General features: G+C 47.5%; 1 protein-coding gene across 1 annotated transcript in view; it reads left to right on the plus strand.

Annotated features, from left to right (window-relative positions):
* The window catches only part of ADCY9 (adenylate cyclase 9), a 101833-nt gene that overhangs the window by 69096 nt on the left and 18977 nt on the right, over positions 1–13760 (plus strand). The window contains exons 3-5 of the mRNA XM_068969155.1: positions 7181–7285; positions 7819–8036; positions 12497–12599. Coding sequence (XP_068825256.1) covers positions 7181–7285; positions 7819–8036; positions 12497–12599 — 426 coding nt within the window. The remainder of the gene's footprint in view (positions 1–7180; positions 7286–7818; positions 8037–12496; positions 12600–13760) is intronic.

Consider the following 13760-nt stretch of genomic DNA (forward strand, 5'->3'; position numbering starts at 1 on the left):
GTGGGCATTTCTATCTCCCTATATCCCCCGACCCCTGCCCAGCACAGGAAACACTGCCCAGCTGAAGGGGCCTGTCAGAGAGAGGGTTTCCCCAGGTAGGTTCCCTTGAGCAGTAGTTTCTTAGGATGGCATAGGTGTCAAGTATGGGAAAAGTGTTCTGCAGTCAAGTCAGTGTGGGTTAAGTGACACTGAAAGTGTCTCTTTGCTCTAGGCCTGCTCAGAGCTTAGCACAGTAATGTGCACGGATAGGTCTCCAGAGAGTGAAGTGGTATGCAGAGTTCTCTGGCTTCTTCACCACAGATTTCTTCTTTCAAGCTGTACCTTTTGGGGGCCTGCTTGTCTAGTGGAAGGAGTTCTATAACCAAGCCCAAGGATTCCTGTGTCTGCAACAGAGTCAGGGTTTATCTGCAGTTGCCAAGCAATATGGTGGGAGATGAGCCTCAGACCCACTCTTGCTTGGTCTCTGAGTTAAAGAGGGAAGACTAGTGAAGCTGGAGTTAGTCTGTGTTCGGCATTTCTTAATTGTGGTTTCAGGAGTCAGGATGGCTCTGGCTCGTGATTCTTTGGCCTGGGGTCCCTGGTGGCCTGTGGCTGGGGTCTGTGGCTCATCTTGCCCTGGAAAAAGCAACCTGACAGTGACGCCAACAGCAGCGATTCAACGCGTTGATGATGCTGTCGGCAACACCGTCTTAGTCTCCTGACAACGGCTGAGGCGTGTTCAGTTAGCCCAGCGTCGAGGTCAGAGGGCGCAGGAAAGGGAATAAGGTTTTGGATAGAGAGATTGATCATAAACTCAGCAGGGGAACTCGGTGTTGGAGTGACTCAGCTGCAGTTTCAAGAAAGAACCAAGGATTTAGAGGAAAGGGGTTGCATAAACTCTCGGGGAGTGCATCCGTGCTTCTGGTCCTGTCACGCCTCTCTCCTGTGATGCGCTTACTTCCTGTCCCCACAGACTCCCCTCGTGCTGTTGCCCTACAGCCCCCTTAGTTTCCTGTGATTCCTCCAGCCAGTAATGCCACCTGCCTGTCTTTGAAGTCTAGCTCAGTTAGTCTGTACCACTTGGTTATAACACACGCAACCTGAAATATGTGCTTTGATTTCTTATGCACCTTCCTGTGAGCTCTTTGCACGCAGGGCCCATGTGTTACATAACTTCAGTTTCTCCTGAGTGCCTAGCATGGTGCCTGGCATGAAGTAGATAAGTATAGCTTCCTTTTGGCTTTTTTTAGCTTTTTCGTGATGCACTAGCTCTGTAACTCTGCAGAGCTAGACTGAGGGCTGCACTGGAAGCCTGGGCAGAACTGAGCAAGCCAAGGCGAATGCCTGCAGAGGTCTTGTTTTCTGCTCCTGTCACTCGCACCCCATGTGTCTGTAAGTTATCAGCCTGTTCACAGCTGGAGAATTGCCACCTGACATTTCATCAAATAGTCTGAGTACGGTGATGACCTGCTAAGAAACAGTAGTGGTGTCAGAGGTCAAGGGCTTTGGCCCTGAGGTTTTAGGTCAGAGGGAACCCTTCACACCCAGGCCTTGGCTTCTTGAGTGACTGGCTGTGAGTGATGCTGCTCAGGAAGGTCCTGGCATCCCATATTGTGGGGAAGGGGGTGCCCTAGAGCGCTGGTGCTCACCCACTGAGCCCCATGAGCTGTGAGAGCATCTTACGTCACCTCTGAAAGGCCTCCCCAGGAGATATCTGCTTGGCTGATCTTCGTGCATTTGCCTCAGTCCCTTATTCAGAACACAGGGCATGTGCTTACAGGGCCTTTTTCCCTGTTTGCAGTTGGTAATGAGGCTAGTGGTATCGATTTGGCCACGAAGGGGCGATTCAGACAGGACCTGTTCCAGCTCATAAGGGTTATATTATACTTATATGGCTCTCGTGGTAAAGAATCTGTCTGCTTTTGCAGGAGAGGCAAGAGATGTGGGTTCGATCCCTGGGTCAGGAAGATCCCTGGAGGAGACCATGGCAACCCAATCCAGTATACTGGCCTGGAGAATCCCATGGACAGAGGAGCCTGGCGGGCTATAGTCCATAGGGTCACACAGTTGGACATGACTGAAGCGACTTAGCATGCACACACACATACCTGGGACCACCCTGCTGTTTCAGTTGCTGTGGCTTTTTAAATGACTCTAAGAAAATGATCACCTCTTTGATCTCCTTGTTATTTATATGTGAAGTCATTATGAATAGGCTCAATCCAGTCTGAGGACATGAGGGCCTTTTATTTCATTGTATCAGTAGATGGAAAAAGTAACAGACTTTTCTCTTTCTCTGTCTGTGTGTGCAGTTTGTGCATGAGTGCTCAGTTCTGTCTGACTCTCTGCAACCCCATGGGCTGTAGCCCGCCAGGCTCCTCTGTCTATGGGATTTTCCAGGTGAGAATACTGGAGTGGGTGCCATTTCCTCCTCCAGGGATCTTCCTCCTCCAGGGATCTTCCTGACCCAGGGATTGAACTCACATCAGTTTAGACATTAAATATTTATTGTAAAAGGGCTTCCCTGGTGGCTCAGAGGTTAAAGCGTCTGCCTGGAATGTGGGAGACCTGGGTTCAGTCCCTGAATTGGGAAGATCCCCTGGAGAAGGAAATGGCAACCCATAGTTGTCTGAGTTAACTGGTGGTGATGGTTGCACAATTCTGTGACTATACTAAAGACTATGAATTATATACCTTAGATGGTGAGTTGGATAGATACAATGTGAATTGTACCTCCATGAAGCTGCTGTACAAATAAGTACATAGTAATCTGAATGCTGGCTCTGAAATGTGGATGCAAAGCCAGTTTTGTTTTTTTTAAAGGACTTTTCAAGTTGTGTCTATATTTTTAGTCATGTGCATGTTTTCTTCAATTAGGAGGAAGCACATCACATATAAATCGATAGCTCTTCCTTGTAGAACAACTCCAGCTAATAGATTATAAAAAGAATGAGAGAAAGAAAATCAGCTTCAGAGCATCACAGTAATAATTGCTTCAGGCAAGATCCATTGGTGAGTTCTAACCGAAGTGGATAAAAGTTTAGGGACAAACAGGACATTTGCATAGCCTCCAAGCATCTCCCTTCAGGTAGTTATTCATTTTAAAGGGAAGGATATTGAGGGAGTTCCCTGGTGACCCAGTGGTTATGGCTCTGCACTTTCACTGCCCTGGCCCAGGTTTAGTTCCTGGTCAGGGAACTGAGATCGCCCAAGCTGTGCAGCTCAGCCAATAAGTGAACAAATAAAGGGAAGAAGAGTAACTTGGCAGTGGAAAACCTAGCAGAGCCCGCCTTCAATGATGGTTAGCATCGCGATGAATGAAACCAGCCCCCACCACCGCATGTTATGTGCAGAGAAGAGTGCATCCCCTCTATGGGATTCTTCCCTCAAACCCCAAACCTCCCTCAGCTTCTGAGAAAACATTAGCTAAATCCAAGTTCAAGGGCCAGGACTCATCAAAAGCGTCAGACTGGAGGAGACTAAATGTGCGTGGGATCCTGGAACAGGGAAAGAACATCTGAATGAAAACTGCATCAGGGACTTCCCTGGTGGCCCAGTGGTTAAGACTCCCAGTGGTTAGGACTCCACGGCTGGAGCCATAGGTTCGATCCCTGGTCGGGGAACAAAGATCCCACATGCCATGTGCCATGGCCAAAACAAATAAATAAAGTAAAATACATACAGTGAAAGCAAATCTGTTGCAAATAGTGGAATGAATTTTGACAAATCAGTATTTTTTTTTTTTAAATCTGCAGTGTGGTTAATAGTATGGTGCCAGTGTTAAGGTCTTAGTTTTGATAACTGGACCATGGTTCATGTATGATACTAACTTTCGGTGAAGCTTGGGTTTTCGTATGGGACTCTCTGAATTGTCTTTCCCACTCTGTTTAAGTCTAAAAGTGTTCAAAGTAAAACATTAAGTATACACATACAAAATATTATGTTTGTATTGTTTTGTTATAAATATAGGTATTATTGTTATATACTACACTACACGTGAATTAAAATGGGAAAGTTAGTCCAGTTCACTCAGTTGGCATCATCAGGTGGTAGAGTATTGCACATGTAGGGAATTTCCCCAAACACCAAATATTTTCTTACTTTGACTTTCTGATGGAACTTTATCATAGCACAATGACACTCTTCTTGCCTTATCAGCCTTGGTCATTAAACTCAGTGATCGTTTAGGGCTCAGAAACCTGAGGAGGTTTCCAGGGTTCTGCACTCCCTGACTTGGAGGTTTCGCACCTGGTTCCTACAGATGTGTGTTTTGTTTGTTTGTTACTTTGCCTCCAGTATTTGTAGGCCGTCCGCTTGCTGTCCTTACCGCTTCTGGATGCCTTTCATTTTCTGTAATAATTACTGCTTCTGTCTTCCTCTAATATTTGGCTTCTACTTTTCTCTAGGATTTTGTTAACAGCAGTCATCCATTTGGGAGTGTGCATGTGTCGACCCACTAGCTTGGGGAGAGTGCCTGGCCCTCCCGTGACAGGCTGCAGCCTAGGCAGCCTCTGCCCCACGTGGCAGGTGGCCCCTGTTCACCCAGAGGTGTCACATGTGTGGTTGGGGTCCACACCTGTGACTCTGGGCCGGTCCCTTCTCTCTGTGCCTCAGTGCCCTCAGGTGGGAAATGGGCTGATCGCAGTGTTACCCAGGTGCTTGTGAGGACTCAGCACAGGCCCCTGTGGGTCATGCATACTCTTGCTGCGTGCGTGCTCCTGTCTGCCATGTTCTACCTGCGTCTCGAGTTTAGGAGGCAAGGGACACTTCTCCTGGTCCTAGGAGGCTTGCTGAGACTGAGCAGGCAAAGCAGGACTTTCCTCATGTTTCCTCCTTGATTCTCAGAAGAGAGGTCTCCCTGTCCCCCTCCCCTTCCCTGACAGCTATTGGCTTAGAGCTGGTTTTATCTTGTGAAGAGAAGTAGTCTTGAAGAAGAAACTATCTTATAGCTCCGTGCCATACATTCTAAAGAGAATGTAAGGTGTGTGTGTAGAAATGTGAAATGTGTTAAAAACAAATACAGAGGCACCCAAGTGTGTTAGAGAAATAGTTCCAACCTCCCCTCCAGAGCTCTCATCCCGATGGGGGTGGCCGAGGAGTAACCTGGGAAGATGCAGAGCTTGCTCCTGGCTGTCTCCACGGGAGCTTGGGTTTCCTGGGCAACAGCCAGCACGCTGCTTGGTGCGAACAGTCCCTTGTCCCAGGGACCTTAGCTGGTCTTGGTGAAGCTTGGTGCCACTTAAAAGAGCCAGGAGGTGGCTATAACTGCCCGGGTCACTTCAGGAGAACAAGGCAGAGGAGATCAAAGTGCCAGGATTATTCTTGGGTCCCCTTTGTGCCAAGAAAAGAGGCAGAGAGAGGCTGTTGCTTGGTGGTCAGGGGTCAGGAGCCCCATGGTCTGACCCCCAACTGTGGCCAGTCACTTCTGCCTCGCAGCAGTGAAAGGAGGATTAACAGAGATTAGGCACACGAGATCATGGGTGTCACATGGATAAGCACCTGACAGGGTGCATTGGCACATGCTAGGCACTGAGGTGTCTCCATGTCTTGGCAGCTGCTGTCATTAGAACAGTGGCTTTGACCTACTGCACCTGCAGAGAGGCTGCCCTGCATGTCAGCTGCTCAATTCAGGCATGCCCCCAGAGCCCCCAGCAAGGGCTTCTTGGGGTCAGAGATGCCGACAGCTGTTCAAGGGGAGAGACAGGCCTTTAATGATCTAGCAAACGTTTCACAGAGGGTATTTGTGTGCCTGACAAAACCCAGTATGTAAGGTGTTTTAATCCAATTAAAGCAAAGCAGGCAAATAGTTCAAGTTGCTGTGTGTCTAGGGGGCAGGGGATCAAACCCACCCACTGTTACCTAGTGAGACCCTCATGGAGCACAAGGGGCTCCCCCCAGAGATCAAGGGAATGTTGAGATATGAGAACATCTCCATCAGGGCAGACATATTTCTCTAAGGTTTCTGTTTCATTTGTTTTAAACTTAGAATCAATACAGTTTCTCCCAGAAAAGAAAAGGGATTTGAACTTCGGTTTGTGAGAAACGAAATCCCTACCCTTTGTATTTGGTTGGCCAAAAGGTTCGTTTGGGTTTTTCTGCACGATGGTATGAAAATCCGAACAAGCTTTTTGGCCAACGCAATACTGTCCTGGTCGGTACTTGTTTACAAATTGAAGTATGGTTGTTGTACGATATGATACAAGTTGTGATGTTAAGTCTCTCCAGCCGGGTCTGGCTCTGTGACCCTATGGACTGCAGCAAGTCAGTCTCCTCTGTCCCTGGGATTCCTCAGGCAAGAATTATAGGTATACAGTATAGAGGTTGACATATCTTCTCTTTGTAGTTATTGTAAACTACAGGCTATATTCCCTGTGTGGTATCGATACTATACCTGGCAGTGTTGGGTCTTTTCAAGGTCAGCTAATTCCTGCAAACGTGTGAGAAGGGCTGGGTCTGTAAGCTCGTCCCTCTGCTTTACAAGAACAGCCCACCTTCCCAGGGAGCTTGAGAACCTTCACTTAGGGTTTGAGTGTGGGTTAGCGGCTAGTTTAACAAGAGCTGTATTGAGATATAACTCACATACAATAAAATTCACCCTTGTAGAGCATCTAATTCAGTGGTTTTTAGTATGTTCATAAAGTTGTACAGCCATCACCATGGTCAATTTTGGAACATTTTCATTCCCCTGAAGAGAAACCCCACACCCATTCCAGTCACTCTGCATCATCCCCTTATGCCTCTCATTCTTGTGAACCACTAGTCTCCTTTCTGTCTCTGTGGAGTCACCTTTTCTGGACATTTTATATGGATGGAGTCTTACAATACATGGCCTCTTGTGTCTGGCTGCTTTCACTGAGCGAGTTTTCAAGGTTCATGCATTTTGACGTGTATATCAGGGCTTTATCCCTTTGGAGAGCTGAATAATGTTTCGTTCTATGGACATCCCCTGTTTCATTGATCACTCATCCACTGATGGACATTTGAGTTGTTTCTGCTAAAGAGTAGCTGCTGTTAGGGTGCATTCACGTACAGGCCTCTGTGTGGATGTGTTTCCATTTTCACGCTGCCTAAGACGTTTGGTAAACTTTCCACTGGGTTGTGCCCATCTTGTGTGACAGATTGCAACAGCAGCTGACTCATCTGAGTCACGTAGTGAGCTGTGTTGCCCGAGTGAGCTCTACGCTCTGTGCTCTTCTTGTAGACCTGCCCGTCATGTGGAATCACGTTCACTCCCAAGCCAGAAGCTGGTGCAGAAGGTGGAGCGGTCCAGAACGGCTGTCAGGAGGAGCCCAAGAACAGCGCCAAGGTACCGGCTCTCAACCCTGGTCCCTTGCCAGCGCCTCTTTCAGTGTGCCCACCAGAGGGGATGTCCTTTCGGGTCAGCTTCTCAGTTCTGAGGGTAACTCCTCCTGGGTGACATCACGGCACACCTTCTAGTCCTCTGGGTTTTGGACAGACGGATAAAGAGCAGGATGGATGCTGACCTGATGGGACTCCCTAATGGCAGTGAAGCCTGAGGATGTGTGGCTGAGGGGAGTTTGGGAGGCTCTGTGGGGCTGGAAGCTGGACTCAGCAGCTGGTGGAAGGTGGATGTGGAAGAGAAGAGGGGCCTCCTCAGGGTGAGAGAGGAGTCTGTCCCCACCACCATCCTGGTTGCCTGGAGGAGCAGGGGGAGTGGGGAGAAGCAGACGGTTGTTCAAGTTAGAGCAGAGACCCGGAGGTGCAGGTTGCGGCATGTGGGGCACAGTCCAGGGGCCTCTGGTGTGGCTGCGTCGGGGGGACAGCGCTACTGCGGCCGACGCACCAGCCTCTGCATTCACCCCACTTCTCCTGATGTAGGCCTCCGGAGGACCCAGCTCCAAAACGCAAAATGGACTTCTGAGCCCTCCCCCAGAGGAGAAGCTCACCAACAGTCAGACCTCTCTGTGCGAGATCTTACAGGAGAAGGGCAGGTGGGCAGGCGTGAGCCTGGATCAGTCGGCTCTCCTTCCGCTGAGGTTCAAGAACATCCGGGAGAAAACAGATGCCCACTTTGTCGATGTTATCAAGGAAGACAGGTAAGAGGGAGCCAAGATTTATAGGTAGATGCACAGCGCCACCCCCCCCACCCCCGCCCCCGCTGCTGCTTTTCTGAGTCCCCTTGCCCCCCAATGTGTTTGCCCTCCAGTGTCAGTGTGTCAATAATTTGAAACTAACACAGTGAATAATACGGAGGATTCCCTTTACTCCCTTTGTACCCAGTTTACCAACTTTTAACATTTTACTGTGCTTGCTTCATCCTCTTTTCTCTCCCTGTGAAAGTTATGTGTGGTGTTTTTTTTTTCTAAACCATTTGCAGTACATTGGACACATTGTGCTCTCTACCCCTTAAAACTGTATTTCCTGAGAACAGGGGCGTTCTTGTATCTGATCATAGTTACAGGCTGCAGTTCCTGTTCCGGTTTTGTCAGGTGGCCCCCTGTGTCCCTGACAGCATGTCCTCTCCTCTGGTCCGGGACCTGGTCTAGGGTCACATGCTGTGTTACATGGTTGTCAGGCCTCTTCCATCTTCAAATCTGGAGGCAGTTCCTCAGCCATCCTTCATCTTCCAAGACACTGACGTTTTTGAAGCATGCAGGCCAGGCTCTTATATAAAATCTTCCTGAGGTTGGATTTGTGTTGAATCCCTCAGGATTCTGTCTGGGCTGTGAGTGTGTCCACACCCAATGGAGGGGACTTGCCTTCTCCGGCCCCAGAGGCCCAAGGCGCCCTTGTGATGACCTTTGTTGGGCAGTGAAATTGATCATCTGGGCGAGTGTTGCCAGCTTCTGCAGTCTGTGCTTGTTTTCTCCCTGTGACTAGTCAGCTACCCATGGGATCATGTAGAGATCCCTTTCCTCATTGCACTTCACTTGACTCATCTCCACTGATGACTCTTGCCTGTAATAGTCCTTACTGTGCTGGGCAGCATGGCGACTGTCCTGCTGCAGCACAGACAGCGCATTCACCACGTAACACTTGGCATTCTGCAGTGAGCAGTCTCTTCCCACTTACCACATAATCTCTCCATGTATGGACATAGAAATCCATGTAAACCCACATGGAGTCCTGGTTTACTTAACAGGGCATCATTGATCACTGTCCTAATGAGTGTGATGCCCTAGTCGTCCTGAATCTGACCATAGGAAGCCCCTGTTCAGGCTGGCTCTTGCATCCTTTTGACATAGCTCTTTCATTTGTTTTGAGCCATTTCTTACTTTCCAGCACAACAACTCATTTTATATTTTCCCTGCCACAGCACAAGCATCAGCTATTTCTCCAAAGAGCCTTGGCTCCTTTTAGTGAAAAATGGCACTTAGATACGTTAGTTATTAATGTTCGATTGATTGTCTTTGTAATCAAAGGCATATACTCACTATGTGACTTCATTCCTTTTACATTCATTAGAACTTGTTCTGTGATTTCTGCATGTGGTCTGTTTTGGTCAACGTACGATACACACTTAAAAAGAATGAAAACTCTGCATTCTCAGGATGTTGCAATCCATAAACCTCAATTAGATTCAGGTGATTGGCAGCAGTGATCAGATCATGTGTCTCTCTACTGAAAACTTGGGCTGTTTTTCTACCCATTATGGAGATAACTGTTAAGATTATTTCTATCAATTATTGAGATAATAAATAATCTCCAGCTGTGGTTATGGAATTGTCTGTATCTATCTCACAGAATTGTCTGTGTCTCTGTCTCTTTGTTTCAAGTATTTTGAAGCTCTTTTTTAGGTACATACACACTTGTGAGTGTTATATATTCCTGGTAATTAATCCTTTTATCACTTTGAAGTGTCCATCTTTGTGCCTAGTAATACTCTGTCTTGAAGACTGCTTTGTCTGATATTAACAGTCACTCTAGCTACTGTTTGCATGCTATATCATTTTCCATTAAAAAAAATTAAAACCTGCGTCTTTATATTTGAAATACATCTCCTGTGGGTCTTGTGTTTTAAATCACTCTGACAATATCTGCCTTTTTATTATATTTTAATATATTTTGTTTTTAGCCATACCTCTTTGCATTATGTTTCTTTTAGTGGTTGCTCTGGGCAGTCTTATATTTTTGTAGTCTTCCTATCGTTAATATTATATCATTTCACTTTAAATGTAGAAATCTTATATCAGTGTAGGTACATTACCTCTCCTCTCATCCCTTATGTTATGGTTTTCACATGTTACATATATATACATTATAAACAACAACCTCCAATTCCAACTTCTTGGTAACCTCAGGTTGTTCTCTCTTGATTGTTTTTTGTTGAGGAGGGACCATGTTTTCCTGATTCCTTGCTTGTCTAGTAATTTTGGATTATGTTGTGCACATTGTATACAAAACTCTCCATTCTGTTACTTTCCTTTGAAGAGTATCAACTTTTTGTTTGTTTCAGCAGCCAGATAAGTGATCTGAACTCAAATGCTAAACTCTGTCTCCCCTGAGGTGGGCAGCAGCTGTTCTTTTTGCCTTTATTAGGCGGCTTGGAGTTGGCTGCACACGTGCATTTCAAGGGTCTGCCAGAGATGGGAGCAGAGCCTGTGTGCAGAATTTAGGGCTCTCCCTTCTCTGGTCTTCTTCCTCTGGGATGTCCAACCTCATTTTCCATCTGTGGGCATGCTGAACTCTCTCTCCTGGTTTTCCAAGTCAGTGAGATGGGAGCTTTCCTATCTGAGTTGTAGCCATCCTACACATGGTGCTGACTAATGGCTCTCTGTAGATGAAAAAAACCCCACAAATTAAACTTCTTCCAAGTGTAGCTCCATTTTCTCACTGCCTCCGGCCGATTGCCAGTGCTTTCAGTTGTTTTTATATTTTGTTCAGGGTTGTGACTCCGATGGTTAAGAATCTGCCTATAATGCAGGAGACTCAGGTTCAATTCCTGGGTCAGGAAGATCCCCTGGAGAAGGAAATGGCAACCCACTCCCGAATTCTTGCCTGGGAAATCCCTTAGACAGAGGAGCCTGGTGGGCTAGCGTCCATAGGGTTGTCAAGAGTTGGACACGACTGGGTGACTAACACTTCAGGGTGTGTGGTCGCTATCTGAGAAAGGATTGATCCAACACGAGCTCATCCCTGTTCCCAGAAGTGGGACGGCCCAGTATTCATTTCAAACGAGCAGCACAGCTTACAGTGTGGATCCTGCCTCTTGACTCTTTGCAACCCCATGGACTATATAGTCCATGGAATTCTCCAGGCCAGAATACTGGAGTGTAGCCATTCCCTTCTCCAGGGGGTCTTCCCAACCCAGGGATTGAACCCAGGTCTCTCGCAGTGCAGGCAGGTTCTTTACCAGCTGAGCCACCAGGGGCAGGAGACTGGGGTCTGGTTCCTGGGTTGGGAAGATCCCCTGGAGAAGGGAAAGGCTACCTACTCCAGTATTCTGGCCTAGAAAATTTCATGGACTGTATAGTCCATGGGGTTGCAAAGAGTCAGACAAGACTGAGCCACTTTCACTTTGCCTCTTGACTGCAGAAATAAAACCATTATGTTTCCTCCTTGTAGCTGCCTTGTTGCTTTTCCCTCTGTCTACACTCACCAAGTGAAAGGGAAGATGGGGTGGCGGTCAACACTTGGGGGTGGCATTTTTTTCTCTTCTGAACCTGAGAGCCAGTAAGGAATCTCACACTTAGCACCAGGAGTCGTCTGAGCATGGAAAGGAGGAAGTGCAGTGGCCCTTGCTGTGTGTTGGGCGCCTGATAGGCACTTCATGTATTTTATCTGCTTTAATCATTCTGGTAGTTACTGTGTGAAGCAGAGAGACAGCCCACAGCTATATTTTCATTTTAAAATTATATTAACATCCCCTTAGATTTATAGTAATTTTCTGCAGGATAAAAAGGATATGACTATTTGCTAGCCATCCGTAAAAGAATGAGAGAGCCATGTAAAGCAGGCTTGATTTCTCTGCTATTAAAATCATCGAGCATTATCATTTTTCAGGTTTCACACGCAATCTGCATATGTGACAACAGCTCCAAAATTACACTGGCTGTAAACACAATTTTGTGATAACAACCTGTTAGCGGTGACGGTGGTAATTACTGTCAGTGCTCTGAGTGACAGGACAGCCGGTTCTGAATTATGTGTGCGAGGAAGCCTCCGAATCCACATAAGCACGATCCATGCAGGGACCTGCTGGTCCTTCAGAGGGGAGCGTTTCATGGAACAAAAAAAGCTGCCACCTCCTTCTAATTCTGCATGCCAGAAGATGTTTTCAAAAGCACAGTTCTACTGCTGTGTGTTATATTTATGGTGAATGGGCATTCTTTCATGGAGGTGCAGCCTGAAATGGGATTCTGTATAGAAGCATGAAGGACTTTCCAGAGAGTTCTAAAGGGGTGGTTGAACAATGTCTATTGTGCAGTGACTTTCAGGTGCAGCCTTTGTGACACACTCCACAAATGGCATCTCCGTAGCTAACGGTGATCTTCTGAGAGAATGAATGTAGCAGCTGTGCTGCATGTTGATTGACTGCATTTATCATCTCTTCTAGCCTGATGAAAGACTACTTTTTTAAGCCACCCATTAACCAGTTCAGCTTGAACTTCCTGGATCCGGAGCTCGAGCGGGCCTACAGGACCAGCTATCAAGAAGAGGTGTGTGTTTCCTCATAGTTTCACTGAAGACATGCCAGTTTTACTCAGTAGTTCTTAGTCTTGTGCTTGGGCAGCCCTTTTTCGTTTTCCTGAGCAACGGGAAATTGAAGGCTCATTTTGATCTCCCACAGTCTGTACGTAAGCCCTGAAATGTATGTAAGTCCTGAATTTCATCTGTATGTGAATGTCACCACAAGGGAGAAAACCCTAAATCTGTCTACAGCAGCTCAGCTTGTCACCTCTTGGTCTCCTTTCCCTTCAGCTGGTGGGTGCCCAGGCTCCCCAGCCGTGTTCCAGCCCCTGGAGGCCTAGTATGACGAGGGGGCTCCAGCCCCACCTATTCTGTTCTCCAGCAGAACTTCTCTCCCTGTTCCCTGTTGGCTTTCTTCCCACTGAGGTGGGACACAAGTCAGAGGCCTGCCACCTCGCTGGGCTTTCCCAGATGCTTCAGGGCTGAGCTCCCCTCCATTGCCCTCCCCTGCCTTAATTCCTGCTGTCCTATAACTCTGAGCCCAAACCTCACTTCCTCCAAGAAAGTCCCTGACTGCAGACTGGATTTCCCCTCCGTTATACCATGTCTTCACAGCTGGAATCCCATTTTGAAACCTCTTCTTGTGGGACTGTTGAATCATATGCCTCCCTCCCTGGACTCTCAGCTTGGGGAGGCAGAAGCCCATCTCTTATTCTCTATTCTATATGGTGTCCAGTCCTCAAACCTGCAAGCGCTTGGTGGGGCTTGATGGGAGCAGTGGACAGAAGCAGTAGCCTAGAGCCTGGTTTGAGTTACAAGCAGCCAGCCCCCTGCAGTCTTCCCAGACCTAACCTGGCTTAGTGTTACAAGGTCAAAAACACATACCCTCCCAGCCCAGAGCCAAAAGGATTTCTCCTTCAACTTCCATTTGTTCATCCAGAGGATCACCCCTTAGTGTCTGCTGCATCCAGGGCCCGACCAGGCTCTAAAGTCCTGGTGAACCAGACAGGGTGGGCCATGCCTGTGGGGTTGGGTTTCATGAGCCTCTTGGGACGTGAATACCTGTGAACACCCCAGGCGGGGCTCCTCGTGTGGACTTTCGAGTCAGTTGATTGATGCCTGGAGAGCAGAACATCATCTCATTTTTAGTCCTTTCAAGCAGGTTTACGATGATCCCCGTTTTGCCAAAA

The sequence above is a fragment of the Capricornis sumatraensis genome, chromosome 3 (genome assembly GCF_032405125.1).
Source record: "Capricornis sumatraensis isolate serow.1 chromosome 3, serow.2, whole genome shotgun sequence".
Lineage (NCBI taxonomy): Eukaryota > Metazoa > Chordata > Mammalia > Artiodactyla > Bovidae > Capricornis > Capricornis sumatraensis.